General features: G+C 43.4%; 2 protein-coding genes across 2 annotated transcripts in view; both read right to left on the bottom strand.

Moving 5' to 3' along the window:
- The window catches only part of LOC134575257 (oocyte zinc finger protein XlCOF6.1-like), a 103,368-nt gene that overhangs the window by 58,494 nt on the left and 21,997 nt on the right, over positions 1-22,877 (bottom strand). The window lies entirely within an intron of this gene.
- LOC134575262 (zinc finger protein OZF-like) lies at positions 9,373-10,959 on the bottom strand. Its single transcript, XM_063434524.1, has one exon. The coding sequence runs from the start codon at positions 10,845-10,847 to the stop codon at positions 9,465-9,467; it is 1,383 nt and encodes a 460-aa protein (XP_063290594.1). The 5' UTR covers positions 10,848-10,959; the 3' UTR covers positions 9,373-9,464.

The raw sequence follows: 22,877 nt of genomic DNA, 5'->3' as shown, positions 1-22,877 counted from the left end.
CACTTCAGCAATTGATGGAAAGGATTTTAAAGTGATGTCAAACATGGATTGTGACACCACTGGAGTAATTTATCTAATTACATGTCCATGTCTTAAGCAATATGTCGGGAGGACAAAAAGGAAACTTAAAACACGAATTTCAGAACATATCCGGAATGTGAAAAAAGGTTTATTCACACATAATCTATCCAGACACTTCAAAGAAGCTCATGGTGGAAATCCAGCAGGTTTAAGTTTTATGGCTATCGAGAAGGTAGAGACCAATTGGAGGGGAGGTGATCTGGAAAAAAGTTTAGACCAAAAAGAAGCTAAATGGATCTTTACTCTGAACTCCCTAGTACCCAACGGTCTTAATATTGACTTCGAGCTTAATGCTTTTTTATAAATTTTTTCATGGTATTCTATGATCTGATTATTTATATCTGATCATTTATATTACTATTTCTATTTTTCTTTTTCTCTTTTAGATGACTATTTCCTTCCATCCTGCTTTTCTATTTAGTTTTATCCAATTTTATGTATATTTGCTATTTTAATATATCCTGTTTTTAGCTCTAACTCTAGTCTTGGTAGATATGTTCCCATTTTAGAGGGTTTTGATAACACTTTATTCTCCCTTTAGCATGTATGGCTCTCTTCCCATGGAGAGTGTCCCATAATAATCCATTCAGTGTCTATTATCTATTCTATTTCATCTCATTTTTCTATTTTTATCTCTATATTTATTTTTATTCTTATTTCTATTTTTATTTTGAATGACCTTATATGTGCCGAGTATATTCTTTGAGTTAAGGGTGCCGGTTGGTCATTCAGTTATTACATTGTTGCTAATGTGATGGTCTCAGTCTAATGAGTTTGATAGCTCTAATCAGCACCTCCTAAGTGTGTGTATTTCTTAACCAGCCAATTTTCTCCCGATATTTGTCCTTTTAATATGGTCTTTCTAATATGGTCTTTTTAATATGGTCTGTCTAAATTAATATTATCATAATATGTATGTTATATTCCATTTATTAAGTTTGATGTTCCCCAAAAGGTATGCTTAATTATTATTATTATAATATGAATGTTATTTTCATTCTGTTTAATTAGAGAAGAAGTGAAGATAAGTATTAAGTTTCCATTTTGATGTTATTCTCCTGAGCCACAGGGATGTGTTACATTGCACTATTATATTTATATGTGATTTACACTTAGTGATAAAATGACATATATCGCATCCCTGCACTGCTTATGGCTTATTATAAGCTGATCATGTATTTTTGATTTCTATTCTTATTTATTTATGCCTAATACTTTTTATTTTTATTTTATTTTATGTCATATTTAAATTTAAATTTCTTTATTTCATCTATGTATGTTTTTTTCCGCATTTGATTGAAATGTCTGATTTGCAAATTGCCAATTACTGACTTGTAGGTTTGTAGATATATATACTGGTATTAAGCAAGGTACTGATATGCCTCTGATGAAATTGGGCAATACCCTTTGAAACGCGTAAGGCTACAATCCACATTGGAAAGTTTTGAGAACTAAGGCCTGTTTGGAGAAAGCATCTGTTGGCTATCCACTGTTTCTGCCTGACATCACCGAGATGGCTCACCTATCGATGTGAGGTCGGAGGTGGACTAACCAAGACTGCGGACGCCGTCCTCACCGGTTGCTGCAACATCCACTTGGTAGAAGACGAATATCATCCACAGCCATCCAGCATCATCGGTCAGGTTATTTAGCCAATTTTGCTTTCTTCTTTTTTGGAGCAGTTCTATAATATTTTATTCACCTATATTTAGATGATTTACCTTTTTATTAATTAAATAAAATAACACTCTATTTTTTCACCTACAAGTTTTTATCTTTTATTGGCATCACACGGATTATACACGGATCCTGTCACGACTTTAACACAGTATATTTTTTATCTTTGATTGCTACAGCCACAATTATCACTCTCAGGCTGTCAGCCCAGATTTTTTTGGTGAGAGACTAAGCATTTTGGCTGTTAGTCAGCAATACTAATTAGCCCTTATTTTATTTCCATTTACATTTTTATGTTTTGGTTTATTTACTGACATTTTGGATCTATTTTTTTGAATTATCACTAATTTTCTACTTTTGCACTCGATCTTTCTTGCATTGAAAGTATATAAATTCATAAATACACCAGTTGATCTTGCTATTTCATCCAGCAGATCAAAGGTGGTTTATGATACACACTCTAAAAGACTGATATATATTATTCATCCAATTTGGGACTTTTATATTTATACTTGGACTATTTGCTGCTATGAAACATAATGCTGTGATTTTATACTGAGTATAACTTTGTCTGCCTGAGTACACACATTTGCATTTTAAGAATTTCCTCATTTTTAGAAATGTGAATTTTATTGTGTAACTATAAGGCATTCTCTTCTTTTTATTGTAAAAGCTCCTGGATAAATTGTATCTTTTCTACGTTAATCCTTGGGATTTGGTGAAACCCCACTCACTCCATTTTTCGAGCTTCCACTTATTACTCTGTCTTGTTCCCTCTTATTTTCTGATAGCCATTACTTTTGTCTTTCAGTTTTGTTTATTTTTTGTTCTGGGACTGTTGTCGCCTGTTTCCTCATGACGAATTCTTGTACCTCGGTCACCGTCCTGGCAATAATTTCCTCTGAGGGGTTTTCCCCATAAAGGGATAGCATGAATCGTACCTGCCTCTGGAAATCCAACTGTTCTGGTGTTTCTCCCGGCTCCCTCTGTTCAGGAACCGAATCGCCCTCCATTCTGTACTCTGCCATAAGTTCCGTAATAAGTACCGCTTTCTTCTTGTTGCTGGCTTGTATACCCCTTGCCTCTAGGAGGTCCTTTAGCGTGGAGCGTTTTAGCGCAGTAAAATCAATCTCCATCCGTACTCCATTTACGCTTGTTCCTCTGTGAGTCTGGATCCCACCGCTGCCAACCAATGTAGCGGAGAGCCGATCTTTCACAGCTATTCTCCACTAAAGATCCCAGTGAGGCTCAGGAACAAGATGATGTTAAATCCACAGGCAAGGTTTCCAGCAGGTAAAGTAATACAGCAGCATCCCAACAGCAATCCCAATAACTGGACGACACACAGTTTCAGGAGCAGAACTGACAAGCTTTATTCCACAGTGCCTTATAAAGCATGCTCCCATGCAAGGGAGGAGTTTCTAACAATCAGTACAGTGTCCAATCGGTGATTAGTAACCTCCCACACATCTCCTCCCCTCCTCGCACATCATAATCCCCTTATACTGTACACGAATTTCCCCAGTTTCTGGATGTACCCCTAAACGTAGGGGTACCCCTTTAAGAATGGTATCCCCTGAGAGCCCTGATCTGGGTGAGCAACATACTCAAAAATCACCCAGATCGGACCAGGGGTTCGGGAATTATGACCAGGTACAGATTTGACCGACCGCATGGGTAAAGTATCCGAAAACAGTTCCATGCATTTTGGCCCTGCGGTCGGTCACAGACAAGGGAATGAAAACAGACGAATTGCCTGGGTTATGGAGCCTAAGGGGGATTCGAATGAATCCCCTAGTTCGTGGGGTTCTTTCTACCAAACGGCGGGCCATACGAACTTCTGGAAGTATGGAGGTCTCAGCGGTGTTTGCCTAGTTGAGTGTCCGATTTTAGTTCCAGACACTCGACGGCAAAACACCGCTGTTCGGGAGTTTAAGATGGCCGCCGCCACGTGTTCGTTTCCCGAATGGCGGCCACCCAGAGGACAAAGAATACATTACATAGATTGCCAATTACCCGTTTGCAACATTGTTGCAACCGGTAATTGAAGGCACACTTCACACAAGGAGGTCTGGTTGTTTGGTAGTTTCATTCCCTTGCTTTATTCGAATGATTCTACCGAACAACCTGAGGAATACATTATTTTACACACATAAAAACTGGCAATATACATGAATACAGTTATTCCCATGAATTTCGTAGGACAGCCCAGTACCAATCCGCTACAGTAGATGTTTAAGCTGATATCAATAGTACAACGTTAAAGAGAATTGCAATCTAAGTAAGTGCCCGCTACCGGAGTGGAAGGCTAGATAGCATGAGATGCCTCTCTATGCGGATTACATGTTGAGAAATAATAAAATGAACTATTTTTTAAACGAAAGTTAAAGGACCACTCTAGGCACCCAGACCTTTTCAGCTTAATGAAGTGTTCTGGGTGCCAGGTCCAGCTAGGGTTAACCCTTTTTATTATAAACATAGCAGTTTCAGAGAAACTGCTATGTTTATAAATGGGTTAATCCAGCCCTCAAAGCCTCTAGTGGCTGTCTCATTGACAGCCGCTAGAGGCGCTTGCGTGATTCTCACTGTGAAAATCACAGTGAGAGCACGCAAGCGTCCATAGGAAAGCATTGATAATGCTTTCCTATGAGACCGGCTGAATGCGCGCACAGCTCTTGCCGCGCGTGCGCATTCAGACGAATGGGAGGAGAGGAGGAGGAGGATCGGAGGAGAAGAGCTCCCCGCCCGGCGCTGGAGAAAGGTAAGTTTTAACCCCTTTCCTCTCCCCAGAGCCAGGCGGGAGGGGGACCCTGAGGGTGGGGGCACCCTCAGGGCACTATAGTGCCAGGAAAACGAGTATGTTTTCCTGGCACTATAGTGGTCCTTTAAGCAAGCAGAAATCATATAGCTTGTGTTAGCTGAGCTAGGGACGGTAGCTTTAATACTGAGTGACTTCTAAGCAGGTCTGCCGCCAAGCCATGGTTGAGCACAGTAGTCATCCGCTAAGTATGACCACCATTTTATAATGTGGTAAAGACAAGATGGCCTCAAGCTACACAGTCATGTCTGACTACGAGAGTAAAACAAGGAGGGTCTAGTTCAGTATATCGGGTTTGTGATGCTCACTAATTGTGGAAGTCCAAGGCAGCTAGCTAGGCATGGTAATATATACCAGTGTAACTGTGAGTAGACACGCTATCGGGTTAGTGCCCCCTGGGTGTAGTATGCCCTGCAGTGTCCTTAGACAGCATAAGGAGAGACAGCAGAAATGAGAAATCAAAGTATAAAAGAACATAATACTCGGTGTATGGCATTTAAAGGCAAAATTAGCTACTCAGGTCGTCCAGGGGAAAGTCCAGCCCATTGTCAGTCCCATAACCTAGATCAGCTGATTCCGTCAAGTGGCAGGTTAGCTGGATCACTGGAGTTGGTGGCAGCAATGCGGAGTCTAGAGAAGGAGCTGTCCCGGCTCCAGATTCGCAGGCTAGCAAGTTCTGGTTTCGCAGAGGTCTGTGATCTGGCCGGTTTCAGGCTTGTCTCTGGTGGGATAGGACGGTGGGCTTTGTGGGTCGGTCGTTCGGGTCTCGTGCGCTTGCCTCCCTGTGTTTCCTTGCTTGGAGCCTTCGATGTTTAGCTTCCGCCGCTCTCGGCTTGGGCAGGCAGCGTGCACTAGGTCTCATAGCTGTATGCGTCGGGGGACGAGTGGGTTTTCCCCTCTGTGTGGTTCTGGCAGCAGGCACCCTCACTTGTCGTTGCCAGGCTTCCCTCTCCCCTTGCTCGTTGGTAATGGTGGTGGTGGAGAGTCTGTGCTGTCGTTTCATCCAGAAATTCCTTGGGTAAAAGACCCCGCCGGCACGCTGCCCGGCGGGGCCTCTTGCACCCCAACTCGTGTGTGCCTCCAATTGCCCTTCTGAGTCCCTTCCGCTGCATTAGCACGTACCTCCAGCTTCTGCCTTAGCTTGGCAAAGAACTCGTCCAGGTGCTGTAGCATGAGGTCTACCGTTGCGCACCCGTCTCGTTCCCCGCATGGGGAGAGTGCATCCGCCATTTTGAGGGATGGAGTTACTTTTCTGCCTTGTGCGGTATCAGCAGCCCGTTGTCAGCAGGGTGAGTCAGGCAGCTATATGTGGACCGGGATGACTCCCGCCGGTCCTGGGGGGGGGGGGGGAGGTGTGTCACCGGGGTCCCAGTCTTTGCTGATGTGCCTGGAGAGCGGCCGTCTCTCCGTGGCTGAATCTTAGGTAGTCTGCAAGCCTCGGTGTGTCCGGGCAGTTGCGCAGAGGCAGCCTCTCCCGGTTACCGGTATTGTGGTCTGCGGCTTGTGTGTGTCTATGGCTGGGTGTGATACCCCATTTTTAGTGCCCAGACGTGGGAGCTCGCGCTGGACACGTCTGGGCTGCTCGGCTCCGCCCCTTCTATCTAACTTTTCAACCCCTGAACCGATTGCCCTGATTTTTGAGTATGTGTTTATTTCCTGCATGCTGATTATGAAAATGAAAAATGTTTTATATTTGTGGCATGTATATTTTAGAAGTTATTAATATTGTGTAAAAACTGTATTCCTCTGCCTGTGATAATATTACCCATTGTGTTCAATAATCATATCACAGGCAGAGGGGAGGATTTTGTGTGGGAGTGTCTGTGTGTATTGATTGGTTGTTCTGTAAAACCCTGTGGGCAGTACTATGTTTGTGGATTGGGAATAAAAGAGACTGTATGTGCCAGTACAGTCAGATTCTGCTTAACCCTCAAACTGAAGTGTCGTCTCGTTATTGGGGAATTTGGATTGTATGCCGATTGCCAGGAGTGTAAGCTGATTGTATGCTTTTCCTGTTCGGCTGTTTCCTGGGTTCGTGTGTTTCCTGTTCAAGAAGAGAGGATTCGTGTAGTTTGCAGTTCAGGAGGTGCTTACAGTAGCTGCCTGCGCATCTGGAAAATATCGCCTAAACGGTTTTCAACCTCTTGTGTGCAAAACAGTCCGTTACAGTGAGTGCGCTGGATCTCTTGTATTATATATATATATATATGTACATTTAAACACAATACTTACATACAGTGAAATAATCAATTTTGGGGGGGGGAAGGGTATTTAAAACTGCCATGTTCATTTTTATATCTGTACAGCTAATGTAGTGTAATGGTAGAATCAATTCACCTCCCCCCCCCCCTAACTGTAGGGATGGTATCACCCATTGAAACTTCCTGTACTATTTGAAAGCAGGTTGTGGGATGAAATTTTCAGCAACTTTACATTCATAATGTCAGTTACTTGTGGCTTCTGGCAGCGAAGGCTGGTAATCATAACTAGAGTGTAAATGAGGATGAATGAGCCTTTGTGAACTAAATTTAATTGTGCAAACTGCCTGAAAATAAGAAATGTTTATATTCAAGATGGGTATTGAAGGCATTAATAGTCATATTGGCTTGGGGTGGGAAAAAACCTAGAATAAATCAAAATAGAATTAAAGAGATTGCTCCCAAGCACAGATTTAAGTTTATTACATTACATCTCCATCATCACACATATCCTTGCATGGAACATTAAAAAAGATAAAAATATAGCTTGGCTTAAATGTGAATCCTTACGGATTAAAGACATACATCCGTTCCATTTATTTTGGGTTAAATCTTCTTTGTATAAGTAATAATCCAGTATTCAAGGGTGCAATAATCAGATCAAGAATAGGAATTCATAATTATTTTTAATCCATCACCCCTATCATGGTTCTTAAATACTATATACAGGATATCGATTTATCTCGCTGGGTAAATAAACACATTCTTACATTGTCAGATATTAGACTTAAAGAGACACTGTAGGCACCCAGACCCCTTCAGCTCAGTCTGGGTGCCGTGTCCGTTTTGCACCCAGTGCTGCAAGTACCAGAGAACTGCAATGTTTACATTGCAGCATTAAGTCTGCCCTCAGTGGCTCAGTTTACATTGTAGCATTAAGTCTGCCCTCGGAACCACTGGGGGCGCTTCCGGAATCCAAACTGACTTTTGGTCCGTTATTTGATGCTGGACGTTGTCACGCTCTGCATGAGGACATCCAGTGTCAGATTTTCCCCATAGGAAAGCATTGATTAAAGCGTGCGTGTCATTTGCCGCGCATGGGCATTAGAGGAGGGTGCGGAGCTTTGACCCAGCGCTGGGATAAGGTAAGTAAATAAAGGGTTTTTAACCCTTTATTTATGGGGGAGAAGACGCGAGGGAGGGGGGAGGCAGAGGGATTGGTAGTGCCAGGAATACAGCTTTGTATCCCTTTAATGGCAATATTCTTACATTTAATGAAATTCAGTATAAATTCTCCCTTCCAACCAGAGAAATCTTTTAATATCTTAGAATGAAAAATTTCTTTAAGAATCACTGTATTGATGAAGCAATCGTAATAGATGATTTTATCAGTAATAAATATTCTATAGAATTAATTTCCCGAGTTAAAAACGTAATTGCTAATTATCAAGAACCAGGTGTAACGCCCTCAATTGTAAAATGGGAAGAATAATTAAATTAATTATTCTATTCAGAACTGGTATGAAGGATGGTCCATCGCTAGGAAGCGCGGTCACATTTTAAATGACGTCATAGATGGTATTTAGGCCCCTCCCGTATCGCCAAGTTTGATAGGAATGCATTAGACCAATGCTGGAGATGTAACTTAGAGAGAGGTACCTTTCTTCATATCTGGTGGGAGTGTAAAAACTGCAGGAAATTAAACATGCAATTATATGTTTTACATTTATTTTTAAAACAGATAATTCATTAAACCCAAGTATTTGGCTCTTTCATTTAGGACTGCCAAAAAAATAAAAGTCCCCTTATTCTAGGAATCAATATACTGCTTACTATTAATTATCGCAAGAGAATGGCGAAAACCTAATTTTCCATCTTGGGCAGTGCTCATTGGTCAAATCTATCAAGGGAAAATGGAAAGATATTTGTATATGCTGAATGAACACATTTCACTGTATTTTAAGATATGGACCCCCTGGATTCATTATATTTCTAAGGAATGACCCCTGATGGGATAGTGCCAAAAATGTATTGATTGGTTCCATCTATGCTACTCTCCCACCAAAAAGTTTTACTTAGTGCCAACGTTCTAAAAATGCAAGTAACGTTCAGATACATCTAAATATAGAAAAAACTATTTCATGATACAAAGCTCAAGGTAACATGAGTTCCTACATGAGTAGTCATGCTGTTAATGAAACGTCCATTGTGAATACAAATTAAAAAAATGGAGGTTCCGTTTTGCACACAACACTTCTGGCTTCATTTTTCAGCATTTCCACGTGGTCCCTCGATTATGCAGAAAAGTCCGAATGTCACCATATAACGTATCTGCAGTACCTCAGAAAACCATACGCTTGTCATAAGTGTACTCACACTATACATAACCAAATTGTAAGTCAATCATGTGAGCAGAATTTGAGAACCAAATGAAAAAACGGTCAAACATGTCAGTCCTTGTTTAAAACACTTTGCCAAGGAAACAGCCATTTACTTAGTGTACCTCCATTGGTAGTGGAACTTCCATGGCCATTAAAAAGACAAAAATAACATCCAACAGTCAACCATATGGGAACTTTGCCTAATGTACTATGGTGTTCGTTTTTCTTAAATACAAACGTGTGTATATGAATGTATGTACATAAAATATATATTTTGGAAAAACAAGTAAAGTGATGTTGGTATTATTATTATTCATTACATTCATACAGATCTGACCTTGAGTGTATTCTCTTGTGTACATAAAGATTAGTTCTGTGGGAAAAGCATTTCCCACATTCTGAACATGAAAAAGGTTTTTCTCCTGTGTGACATCTCTCATGTCGGCTAAGCCCCGATTTTCTTGAAAAACATTTTCCACATTCGGTACACGCAAAAGGCTTTTCTCCCGTGTGAATTCTCTTGTGTATAGTAAGCTCTGACTTTGAGGTAAAAGATCTTCGGCATTCAGAACATGAGAATGGCTTTTCTCCTGTGTGAATGCGCTCATGGGTAACAAGATATGACTTTGTGCTAAAACTTTTCCCACATTCAGAACATGTAAATGGTTTCTCTCCTGTGTGAATTCTCTCGTGTATAACAAGACTTCCACTTTGGGAAAAACATTTTCCACATTCTGAACATGAAAATGGCTTTTCACCTATGTGAATTCGCTCATGTAAAACGAGACTTGAAGGCTGAGTAAACGTTTTTTCACATTCAGAACATGAGAAGGGTTTTTCTCCTGTATGAATTCTCTCGTGTGCTACAAGGTAAGAGCTAGTGGTGAAACACTTTCCGCATTCAGAACAACCATACGGTTTTTCTCCTGTGTGAGTTCTCTCATGCCGTCTAAGGTCAGATCTTGTGGGGAAACATTTTTCACATTCAGAACATGCAAAAGGCTTATTACCAGTGTGAATTTTCTGATGTGTAAGAAGATATGACTTTGTGGAATAGCATTTACCACATTCCGAACATGAAAAAGGTTTTTCTCCTCTGTGAATTCTCTCATGTACAACAAGATTGGAGCTTTGGGGGAAAGATCTGCCACATGTTGAACAAGTGAATGGTTTGTGACCCGTGTGAATCCTCACATGAGCAACAAGAGAGGACTTTCTGGTAAAACGTTTCCCACATTCAGAACAGGCAAATGCCCTTTCACCTGTGTGAGTTATTTGATGCCTAGCAAGCTCCGATTTTGAGGCATACCATTTTCCACATTCAAAACATGATAACATCTTCTCTCTTATGTAAACTTTCCGGGGCTTTAGAAGGTGTGATCCAAGATTGACACATTTCTCAGCAGCCAAGCTTTGGTTATCTGTGTCAGCAGTTTCACACTTAACATCAAGTACACATCTTGAATTATCAAAATCAGTATATACGCTTATAGGGGGTTGTGCTGTATGATTGATATCAACTTTGTTTTCATCAGTTTTATGATCGCTTTCACATGGCGTTTCTGTTTTTATGGTTTTTAGGTTCGCTTTGCCACCCTGAGTCACACATTCAGTCACCATCTCTTCTTGCTTTGTTGACTCGTGAGTTTTTGTGAGATTTGCTTCATTTGCCACTATCAAGTCCTCATCCATTATTCACAAAGACCTCTTCTGACACTTGTTGCTTGAATAGACTGTCTACTAGTGTGTGATAATACTGGTATATGATATCGTGGGTGACAAAAAGGTGGATTAGTGAAGTAAAATTTCAGTCAGCCATCGCTCTGCTGCTAAAAGGTAGGAGTTGGGGGAAAAGCTGCCACAAACAGTTGATACCTAAGAATGGAGAAATACAGTTTTGACTTTATTTTAGTAACATACAGTTTATCGCATTTCCACCTTTAAACAACATTTATAAAATGTTCATACACAGTTTAGTTTTTAGAGCTAATTCATTACAGAGTATATTTCATTTGATAGAAGCAAAGTGACATCAAATAGTTTACTCCCAATGTACACATCAGCTCACTCGCTATAGATAAAATAAAGATTATATATGGCCACTTCATTTTGAAGAATTAACATTGTAAATGAGCCGGAAAATGTTAAAATATATTACCAGGAATGGTATACAGGAGGAGGGAAACATGCAAGTTGCTGATAACCTAGCAACTACTTGGGACATTGTATTTATTCGTAATCTAATTGTACGAATGAAACCTGTTGTTGCAAGGCAACCAACACCTAAAAATAATTTTTGGCTCCAAAAAAATGCTTTCAATGTGTTATGAAGGAACCTTTATTTTTATAAAAGGCTGTCCATGTGAATTTTTGTGCAGAATGCCTGCCTGCATGTAGAATTCCTCCTATCGTTTCGTCGTCACAGTTGGTCACCTTGGGTTGGATGGTCCAGTATACTGAACAAGTTTTCTCTATGGTATGTCGTTCCTGACAGGGTGCACAGGACGATGACGACATCACTAAGCACCACGTGCACTCCGCAAGGCAGAACAAAGCCCAGAGTGATGATGTCACTGCCTTGTGCTCTCTGTGAGGCAGGATATAACAGAGAATAAAAATATGTGGAGGCAAACTAAAGACTGAAAGTAGCTAAAAAAAAAGTAATTCCCCAGGTATGGAGACGGTGTTCACTGAGCTACGCCTGGTGCTGTATAGTTTAGCTGATTGACTAAGAGTAATCAGCTGACGGCTCAGTCAATGAGCTGGCACAGCACAGCTTCACTCAGGAGAGCGAGCAAAAGCTTCTGCCTCTTCATACAGGAAGTGACTGGCTCCTGGCAGATCTCAAGTAAGAAGTCAAACCATTAGCAAACGATTTGGTTACTTACACGTGGAAACTGAAAGCAACCCTAGAACCATAACCACTACCATTCTTAAATTGAGCACTGTCTCTAAGTATCAGCATCGTATAAAATTGGGCAAAGTATATGTGGCAAAACCAACCTCGCCACTGGGCATTGGAGAAGCCTGTTTGCTCGCCTCCTGCCTATGGCCCCTGGATGAATTGGCCCTCTAAATACAGGATTTGGGCATATTGTATTTGATTATGCTGCTGCTGGCCCTTTTAGAACCATCCATGGTCATACTGTGGAGTTACTGGGTGGCCACCATTTCATGTATCAGAGGCACATGGTGAGAACAATGGATGAAGCACATGGTGAGAACAATGGATGGCGGCCATTTTAACTCACAGACACGGTTTGGACTTTTCTACACGGTGCCATCTCGCCGGTATTTGGTGCGCAAAGACATCGTGCAGTAGTTTTAAACTATACAACAGAGGACACATTATACAGTAATTATTTTTTATATAGCCTGTATATGTTCTGCGGAATCTGCAATAAACTGTATCTTCCAAACCACTGAACGGATCTGGGTGAATTTTGGATATAAGGTTCACCCAGATCCCCAGGATATACTTTTTTGGGGTTATTGCATGTTTTGGGGTCCCTGTGATATGTTTTATAAAACTGTATTTCTCTGCCTGTGATAATTATATTATCCATTGTGTTCAGTAATCATATCACAGGCAGAGGGGAGGATTTTGTGTGGGAGTGTCTGTGTGTATTGTACGGATTGATTGGTTGTATTTCAAAACCCTGTGGGCAGTACTATGTTTGTGGATTGGGAATAAAAGAGGCTGTATGTGCCAGTACAGTCAGTTCTGCTTGACTTCAAAACGAAGTGTCGTCTCGTTACTGGGCGTATTGTATTGTATGCTGATTGCCAGGAGTGTAAGCCGATTGTATGCTTTTCCTGTTCAGCTGTCTACAGCATTCAAATGATTGAGAGCATTCGGATGCTTCTCCGGTTCGGTGGTTGTGGTGTCTGCTAGAGTGCTTGGAGTCCTCAGGAAGCGCTAGGAGCATCCTTCAACGGAGTAACCCAGTCGGGGTGCCCGTCGATCCGTTACAGTATATTTAACGAATTAGGGATAACAACACACGAAAAGGACTTGGGAATTGTTATAGACAACAAACTATGCAACAATGTGCAATGTCAATCAGCAGTGGCTAAGGCCAGTGTGGCGGAACCAACCCCGCCACTTGTGCCTGGAGAGGACTGCTTGCCAGCCTCTTGCCCTGCGACTATGGCCCTAGGATGTATTGCCCTTCTAGGAACTGATTTTGGCGTATTGTATTGTATTATGCTGCTGCTGTCCCTTTAAGAACCATCTGGGGACATACTGTGGAGTAACAAAGAAATTTCGCTGGAGACTGAATCCCAGTCTCCTTTTAAATCAATTCAAGTACCAGTATCTCAAGCTCTGTCCAATCATGAAGCTAATGTCATGCGCATTCCGGCGCCAAAAAAACACGTGATCATTATGCTAATGAGTTGAATTGTGCCAGCCAATCGTGCTGTTGGTGCTATGACGTGTCTCCAGGGGCTGTTTAACCAGCTGAGTGCCGAAGGAGATCGAGTCCGTTTCTGTGCACGTCGTTGGATACAGTGTTAGCTGTGGAAACTTAACACTACTATACTACACTAAGGACAATGCATCCATTGATAGGTACATAACAGTCACGGCTTTCCTGTAGTTCATGGTTCGTCAACCTGGTCCCTACCGCCCACTAGTGGGCGTTTCAGGATTCCAGGTGGGCGGTAGGGATTTCCAGGTTGATAGTGCGGGCGGACGGGTGCAAGCCGGCGGTACCCCGGCGACTGGGTACCGCTGTGACCATTTGCGGCTCCGGCCGCCTTCCAAAGTGTCCATTGGGTGGCCCATGCTGTCAGGGCCACCCGATGGATGCGGATTGTAAGGGGGCCCGGTCAGCACTGGGCGCTTTAACAGCGCGACCGGGCCCCCTGTGATGACATCAGAGCTGGGAGGAAGTGATTCCCGTTCACTCCTCCCAGCTAAAACGGAGAGCCGCGCGGGAGGAACACCAGGGAGTCAGAGTGGGAACTCTGACTCCCATCCACCTGAGCCACCGCTGGACCCCAGGGAAAGTCACCCTCCTGCACCTTAAAGGTAGGAAACAGGAGGGTGACTTAAATATAATGTGTGTGTTTGTGTGTGTCTTTGTAGGTATGTCGTGTGTGTGTGTGTGTCTGTATGTGTCTTTGTATGTATGTCATGTGTGTGTGTGCATGTGTCTGTCTGTATATATGTGTGTCTTGTCTTTGTATGTATGTGTCATTGTGTGTGTGTCTGCATGTGTGTGTGTCTATGTATGTCTTATATGTGTGTGTGTGTCTGTTTGTTTGTTTGTATGTGTGCCTGTCTGTTTGTATGTATGTGTCTTGTGTGTATGTGTGCCTGTCTGTGTGCCTGTCTGTCTTTGTGTGTGTGTATGTATGTGTCTTGTGTGTCTGTATGTGTGTCTGTCTGTGTGTCTGTATGTGTCCTATGTGTGTCTTGTGTGTGTGTGTGTCTTGTGTGTGTGTCTTGTGTGTGTGTGTCTTGTGTGTGTGTGTCTTGTGTGTGTGTCTTGTGTGTGTGTGTCTTGTGTGTGTCTTGCATGTGTGCCTCTCTGTGTCTTTGTGTGTGTGTGTATGTATGTGTGTCGTGTGTGTGTGTGTGTCTGTACGTGTGTGTGTGTCTTGTGTGTGTGTGTCTTGTGTGTGTCTTGTATGTGTGCCTGTCTGTGTCTTTGTGTGTGTGTGTATGTATGTGTGTCGTGTGTGTGTGTGTCTGTACGTGTGTGTGTGTCTGGTGTGTGTGTGTGTGTCTGTACGTGTGTGTGTGTCTGGTGTGTGTGTGTGTGTCTTGTGTGTCTGTGTCTGTACGTGTGTGTGTGTGTGTGTGTGTCTTTGTGTGTGTGTCTGTATGTGTGCCTGTCTGTTATAGTGGGCTACCTAGCTCAGCCTTCCTACTGGGCATTGCTATAAGGAAGGTTAAAAAATAGAAAAAAAGGGGAAAAAAAGGTGGGGAGGGGAATTGAGGAGGGAGAGGAGATGAGCTGACGCACAAATGAGAAATCATATTATGCGCAAACAGAGAAGTCGTCTGAATATCACTGAAAGAGACCTTCGTTTGTTCCTTACGAAAATCGAACCCGATATCAAATATTTAGTCTCGCAGCATCAACCTCAGGGATCTCATTAATCACTAGTAAAGGTAATTTCAATTTACTTTATTGTTTTCTCATTAAACTTTATAAAGTTAAAAACCTTATAAACCTGCATTAAGTAGAAATAAAAAGATAAATGTACGTACATTTATTTTTTTTAAAACACCCTCATTTCTTAAAAATATTCCGCATTTGCGCGAAAACTGGTGGGCGGTAAGGAAATTTTTTCAACCAAAAAGATGCATTAGTGGGCGGTAGGTAGAAAAAGGTTGACTACCACTGCTGTAGTTTATCAGTCATCCCGATCGACATGTATCTTATTCAGTTACCGGCTAGGCAATAAAGCATCCATTGGGAATTAAACATATATATACGAATAAACACTTTGCTGTCGATCTTTAGTATTAATGGGGGTGATAAAAGTCGCTCCAACATTATGGTACACGATCGATATAGGGATAGTGACATAGATAGAATTAGTGCTTCTGACACCCTGAATTCACATGGCTATTATTTACTCTTATAATAGGGTATACCTAATCTAGGTTTCACAAGGAGAGTAGGAGGGTGCCAGTAGGATTCAGAGTATATTGGCTTACTAAATAGCAAGTCTAACTCTTTTAGGTATATTTGATGTCCGCCAACGACAAAAGAACCAAAAATGCTTTGTGATATGTTTTTATGTTTTGATTAGCTAACAAAGATAGTACTAAGTAAATAGCTATCTTATAGAGCGCTAGCCAGAGCATGAGAAAATGTTTTCCCATATTTATAGCGGAGTCAAATTGTAGCTTTAATGAGGGGTGGAGAGGTGTCCAGAGTGCTATATTTTAGGACAGATGGTCTTTGATCTAAAGAGATACGGTACTTGAGGTAGAGAGAAATTATATATACATATTTACAATATATCCAGATTACACTTAATATGTTAGTATGTTGTTAATACAGCTTGCTTGAACATGTATGGAATATTAAGTCAATGACTGACATAGAGAAATCGTTCAAATCAGATCGTGATGTTTATAGTTATGGATACACTCAAAAGTGACCTTAGATGCAAATAGGTAACACACATAGAGTGACTATTACGAGAGAATGACCACTCTGGTTGGTAGGAAAGTAATATTCAGTGTGCTCATATGAAGGAGGTATATGAGAATCCTTCATTTAGACCGAATGGGGAGAGGGTTTTCAATGTAAAGATCCAGTAACTCTCCCTTTGGAGTAATTTACTGTCTATGTCTCCCTTTCTAGGGCCTAGTTTAATTTTTTCGATACCATTGAAACGTAGGCCATGTGCTGAGCCATCATGTCTCAGTTTGAGATGTCTAGAGATGACCGTATCAATTTGTCTGGAGGGGTTCACAGAATTCACATGTTCGAGAATTCGATTTTTAAAAGGTCTAAAGGTCTTTCCGACATATTTGAGGTTGCAACTGCAAGTTAGAAGGTAGATCAGACCTGACGTTTGACAGTTAAAGAAAGTATTAACCTCATGTGTCTGTGTATTTGTGGAGTTCGAAAAAGTTTTCGATTTTTTCCGGATAAATTTACATGCCTTACAGCGGCCACATTGAAATGTGCCGACTGCTGGAGTTCTTAGCCATGTACTTTCAACTTTTGCGCCCTCTTCTGGCTGTGAGTGACACATGTGGGGTCAGGACTTCTTTGAGGTGCTGATCTTGATAGATGAGGGGCCAATATCTATCCAGTATATGTTTAACTGGGTCCCACCCAGAGTCAAAAGTGCCGATGCATCTAATCAAGCTTGGAGACTTGTCCTTTCTAGGATTGTCCTCAAGTAGGGTTTCTCGCTCAGTCATTAGTGCCCTTAGATTTGAGACATGTATTCGAGTAGCCCTTCGTCTTGAACTGCGATCTTAGTGACTTGGCTTTGATTTTGAATTTCTCGAGAGTGGAGCAGTTTCGTCTGACACGAAGGTATTGGCCTACCGGTATCCCATTTTTCTTTTATTATGGCATGTGCTTTATGGGGTACAGAATAGAAAAAGGGGGCACTGTGGGGTTACATGAGTAAATGACGACAGGATGATGTACAATACGCCCCTGAGATAAACTGCCACATTTTTTTTTTTTAACACAATAATACAAGCTTGGTTAATATAAAAAGTAATCAGGTTCAAGATTTCCCTGTCGCATAGGTTAAAGTCACACTATAAGAACATGCTAACTCAATAAACGACGTAGGGTTAATTCTTACAGGCTACGAATTAAACAGGGTTGGTCTAGTATGTCCACCCCAGGGATTGGGGAGTCTCTAGCAAGCTGTGCATGCGTTATCTACTGTATTCTGCCCTTCAAAATTCGCTTAGTTGCTATTTATTAAATAAAGACATGTTCAGGCAACATTAAGATTAAAATAGCTATCACTAGGCATATGACAGTGCATGAGAGTTAAAGTATTTAAATGGCATGCTGGTAAAGCAGGGTAGACATTCTGGGTAGAGATTAGCTAACATGTTTAACAGATATTATGTTATCTAGAAGTTAGTGAGCCTTAGATGAGCCACATGTTAAATAGTCACTGTTATCTGGGGTTCGCTTAAGTGTCTCTCGAGTGTCCAGTTGCCCGGTACAGTCCGTGTGCTTGGTAGGTGGCGTGGCAAGGTCGATGCTGTGTAGTGCCCGGTTCTTGGCACAAACAAGGTTTGTCGGTTAGTGGTTCCATTATCCGACGCCTTCTCTCAGGAGGCAGCTTGGGTTCACCGGCGGGATTCTGCAGGTTACCGCGTTGTGGGCGCGAGGAAGAGTGTCCCTCCAGCCCCAGGCTTGCGTGCAGTCCGGCATCTCTCGGCCACTTACTCGGTTGCCCCTTGGGTTCGAGTAATCTCCACTTGTGGGAGGAACGGAGGGTTTGATAGTTGCTTGTCGTTCGGTAGGTTTGGTCCTCCGCCCGTGTGGGCGATGCCTCTGGGCTCTCAGCCCTGTGGTCTGCCGCCCGGGTGGGCCAGGGTGTGGGTGAAGTGGCTTGTGCGGCGGTCGTGCGCCCGAGGGCTTCCCCTTCGCCTCCCGTGACCTGCGGTTCCGCTCCTTGACCGGCTGTGGTGGGGTCGGCTCGGGACGGGATCTCTGTTGCAGCTTGTCCCAGAACTTAGCGAAGATGGCATCTAAGCGCTGAGAGAGGTCCAGTAGTCCCAGTGGTTCCTGCGGCTTGTGCTGGGTAAGCGTGATGCCGCCATTCGCCATTGTGCCTGAGCCACGTGGAGTTGGATCGCCGGGGACATTGTGGTCGGGTGCCCCAGATGTCCAGCGTGGACCGGGATAACCCCCACCGGTCCCAAAGGGGGGGGGGGGGGATACGCAGGGGGTTCGCTGAGGTGCCTGTTCCAAGTTTCGCCTTACTAGAGAGCGGCCGCCTCTCCTCGGCTCGACCGTGACTAGGCCCCAGCTGCTTGCTCGGGTTCCCGGGCATCATAGAGCGTGAGTCGGGTGTCTGTGGATGTCCCCGGGTATCCCTGGTTGTGTGCCTGCCTTCTCGCTGTGGTTCCTCTGGATTTTTGGGGTGAATATCCCGTTTTTCGGTGCTTGTGAGCCGGAGCTGTGGCTCGGTGCGTCTATCCAGCATGACGGCTAGGCTCCGCCCCCCGGTATCCCATTTTTTAGAGAATTGGGATGATAACTTTGCCAGTTCAAGAGGTTGTTGGTGGCTGTAGGTTTCTTGAATAGGGTAGTAGAGATGTGATGTTTGTCTTCTGTGGTTTGTAGGGTCAGATCCAGAAAGTTGATTTCCGCCCACTTCATAGGTCAGTTTGAGGTTTAGGTCATTTATGTTTAGTGCCTTAACAAATTCCTCAAACCGCTCATACTGTGGAGTTACTGGGTGGCCACCATTTCATGTATCAGAGGCACATGGTGAGAACAATGGATGGCGGCCATTTTAACTCACAGACACTGTTGTGACTTTTCTACACGGTGCCATCTCGCCGGTATTTGGTGCACAAAGACATTGTGCAGTATTTTTAAACTATACAACAGGGGACACATTATACAGTAATTATTTTTCATATAGCCTATATATGTTCTGCGGAATCTGCATTAAACTGTATCTTCCAAACTACTGAACGGATCTGGGTGAATTTGGGATATGTGGTTCACCCAGATCCCCCGGTTCCGAGGGTTCAAAACCCTGTGGGCAGTACTATGTTTGTGGACTGGGAATAAAAGAGGCTGTATGTGCCAGTACAGTCAGTTCTGCTTGACCTCAAAACGAAGTGTCGTCTCGTTATTGGGGGAATTGAATTGTATGCCGATTGCCAGGAGTGTAAGCTGATTGTATGCTTTTCCTGTTAAGCTGTTTACAGCATTCATATGCTTCTCCGGTACGGTGGTTGTGGTGTCTGCTGCAGTGCTTGGAGTCCTCAGGAAGCGCTAGGAGCATCCTTCAACGTCGATCCGTTACATTGGTGGCAAGCGGTGGGATGGCGTCCTAGTGCGAGGAGAAGCAGCTCAGAGACACTGGTAACGTTTGGAGTTACAAATTGAGGGCAACGCTAGTATCCGTACAGCGCCCCTGGCTACAGCGTTCCATGATGATGAGGAGGAGGCGGCCGCGGACTACAGGGATGCAGACAGAAAGGAACTCTGGTATGATGCCCTGGAAGATGCCCAGTGGCGGCGAGGTGAGAGTCTCCCCAGTGATGAGCAGGTTCTCCCCTTCTAATGGGAGTGGAGAACCTCATCCCCCTCCCCAGCGGCAGCCTAGCCCACCAAGTGGGGAAATGATAAGCCCCACACCGGTGTAGATGGGACCGTAGTCTCTGTGCCCAAACCACAGGGGGTAGGGACGGTCGGTCCTGTCCCCCAGCAACAGGGCTGTTTAGCCAAAGGGGAGACAGTCGGTCTCCCTCCACAGCAGCATGGTGTTTTGTCCAAAGGGGAGACGATCAGTCTCCCCCTCCAGCAGCACAGCTATGTATCCAAAGGGGAGACAGTCGGTCTCCCCCTCCAGCAACCAGGCTACTCCCATTATAGCGCCGGCATCGGTGGGTTGCTGGGTGGTCTCTGCCCACCCAGCAACCCACCGATCCAGAGTGCTAGTACCCCCCAGAGCAGAGCTCCTGGACCTGGACAAGCGACCCACTACTCCAGGTGTAGTAACCAATTTTCGTGGGTGGGCTATACTGCGGATTCTGTTTGTGGGTGGGTTGCTGGACTAACCAGGGCACTGACCGGCACGAGGTCAGATACCCTGTTAGTCTGGTGGGTAAAGGGGAGAAATGTGGCGGAACCAACCCCGCCACTTGTGCCTGGAGAGGACTGCTTGCCAGCCTCTTGCCCTGCGACTATGGCCCTAGGATGTATTGCCCTTCTAGGAACTGATTTGGGCATATTGTATTTTATTATGCTGCTGCTGGCCCTTTAAGAACCATCTGGGGACATACTGTGGAGTCACTTGGAGTCCTCAGGAAGCGCTAGGAGCATCCTTCAACGGAGATACCCAGTTGGGGTGCCCGTAGATCCATTACAGCCAGTAAGGTATTGTCATGCATGAAAAAGGGCATTCATTCTCGGGATGAGAATATAATTTTGCATCTTTATAAATCGCTGGTAAGACCACAATATGCTGTGCAATTTTGGGCACCTGTTCTAAAAAAGGATATTATGGCACTAGAAAAAGTGCAGAGGCGGGCAACAACATTGATAAAAGGAATGGAACATATCAGCTATGAAGAAAGGTTAACAAATTTAAACCTATTTAGTTTAGAAAAACGTCGCCTGAGAGGGGATGTGATAACATTATACAAATATATTCGGGGCCAATACAAACCATTGTTTGGAAATCTATTCACAAACCGGACTTTACATAGGACAAGAGGCCATGTGTTTAGACTGGAAGAAAGAAGATTTCGTCTAAGGCAAAGGAAAGTGTAGCAGATGGTACCAGGGCTGTCCTAAAAGACTGTAATAATTTTGCAATTCGTGTGTTGTTTCTGTTTCTATGGTTAAAATGTATGTGGGATTCGTATGATTGCTCGGTAGTTTCCATCCGTACTCCAAACGAATGTAAACTACCGAACCAATAGACCACCCCAGAGAGAAGTGTGTACCATATTAAGCGTTCACACTTCTCTAACCGCAGGTTAATCGGTACTTTAGGGATGTATCTGGGTGGCCACCGTTCGGTATACGAACACGTGGCGGCGGCCATCTTACGCACGAAAATCTCAGCAGTGTTTGGTCGTCGAGTGTCTGGAACTCAAATCGGACACTCGATTACCCGAACACCGCTGAGACCTCCATGGCTCCGTAACTCCCGAACGGGAAGGCTAATCAGCCTCCCGTTCGGTAGGTTCAAAGTACCGAACAAGGGGAATCATACGAATACAAGATTAATCGTGGATGGCAGTATTTGATGTGTGTTTTACCTGCCGAATGAAGACCGACCGCAGGGCCAAAACCCATGGAACTCTTTTCGGATACCACCTCGTGTGCGGTCGGTCAAATTACAGCCTCCACCTAACTCCCGAACCCCTGGTCCGATCTGGGTGATTTTTGGATATGTTAGTCACCCAGATCAGGGCTACCAGGGGGTACCCCCAGTATTATTGTAACTGCTGGTTTTGGGGTACATTCAGAACTCGGGGAAAACTACAGTATGTATAATGGGATTAAGTGTCATACTGAGGGGAGGAGATGTGTGGGAGGTTACGGTTATACTATTGGATACTGTCCTAATTAATGTAAATCCCTCCCTTGCATGGGAGAATGCTTTATAAGGAGACTGTGTGGATTAAAAGTCAGTTCTGCTCCTGATGCTGTGTGTCGTCCAGTCATTGGGATCTGTATGGGGATATTCGTGGATTACTTTGTTTGCTGGAATTACTGCTTCGTGGTGCTTTTATTACTTGTTCCTGAGCCTCACTGGGATCTATAGTGGAGTTAACCTGTGGAATATCAGGCCTCCGCTACAGAAAGTTTTTTTTACTGTAAGAACAATCAGGATGTGGAATTCTCTGCCTGAAGAAGTGGTTTTATCAGAGACCATACAGATGTTCAAACAGCTACTAGATGCATACTTGCAAAAACAGAATATTCAAGGATATAATCTTTCAATGTAGGGTAATAACTGCTTGATCCAAGGATAAATCTGACTGCCATTCTGGGGTCAAGAAGGATTTTTTTCCCTAGTTTGTTGCAAAATTGGAAGTGCTTCAAATTGTTTTGTTTTTTTTGTCTTCTTTTGGATCAACAGCAAAAAACAAATGTGAGGAAGGCTGAACTTGATGGACGTGAGTCTCTTTTCAGCTATGTAACTATGTAACCACTTAAGGGCTACATGATGGTCTATACCGTCATGCAGTGCAGGGATTTAATGGCCATGGATTGTAAATTTGTAGTGGCTCCAGACTGACAGGTGAGCTACATGCAGAACTCAAGGTGAGATTGGTTGCAGAACTCTCAATAGAGATGTAAATTCCCATAGAGAGTAATGTAGTATGAGCAGGCTAAATCACTGCTTACACCAGTATCAATAGATACCTGGGGCTCCTCTCTATTAGCTGGAGCCATTTTTGGTGGCCCCAGACATTTTGATAAGCTGTACTAAAAGTCAACACCGCATCTAGTTCTTTAACTCCATAGAGAACACTGCAGCTGGGCGAACGAGCTTAGCCACAGTGATTCT

Source organism: Pelobates fuscus, chromosome 10 (genome assembly GCF_036172605.1).
Source record: "Pelobates fuscus isolate aPelFus1 chromosome 10, aPelFus1.pri, whole genome shotgun sequence".
Classification (NCBI taxonomy): domain Eukaryota; kingdom Metazoa; phylum Chordata; class Amphibia; order Anura; family Pelobatidae; genus Pelobates; species Pelobates fuscus.
This window is presented reverse-complemented; position numbering and strand designations above follow the sequence as displayed.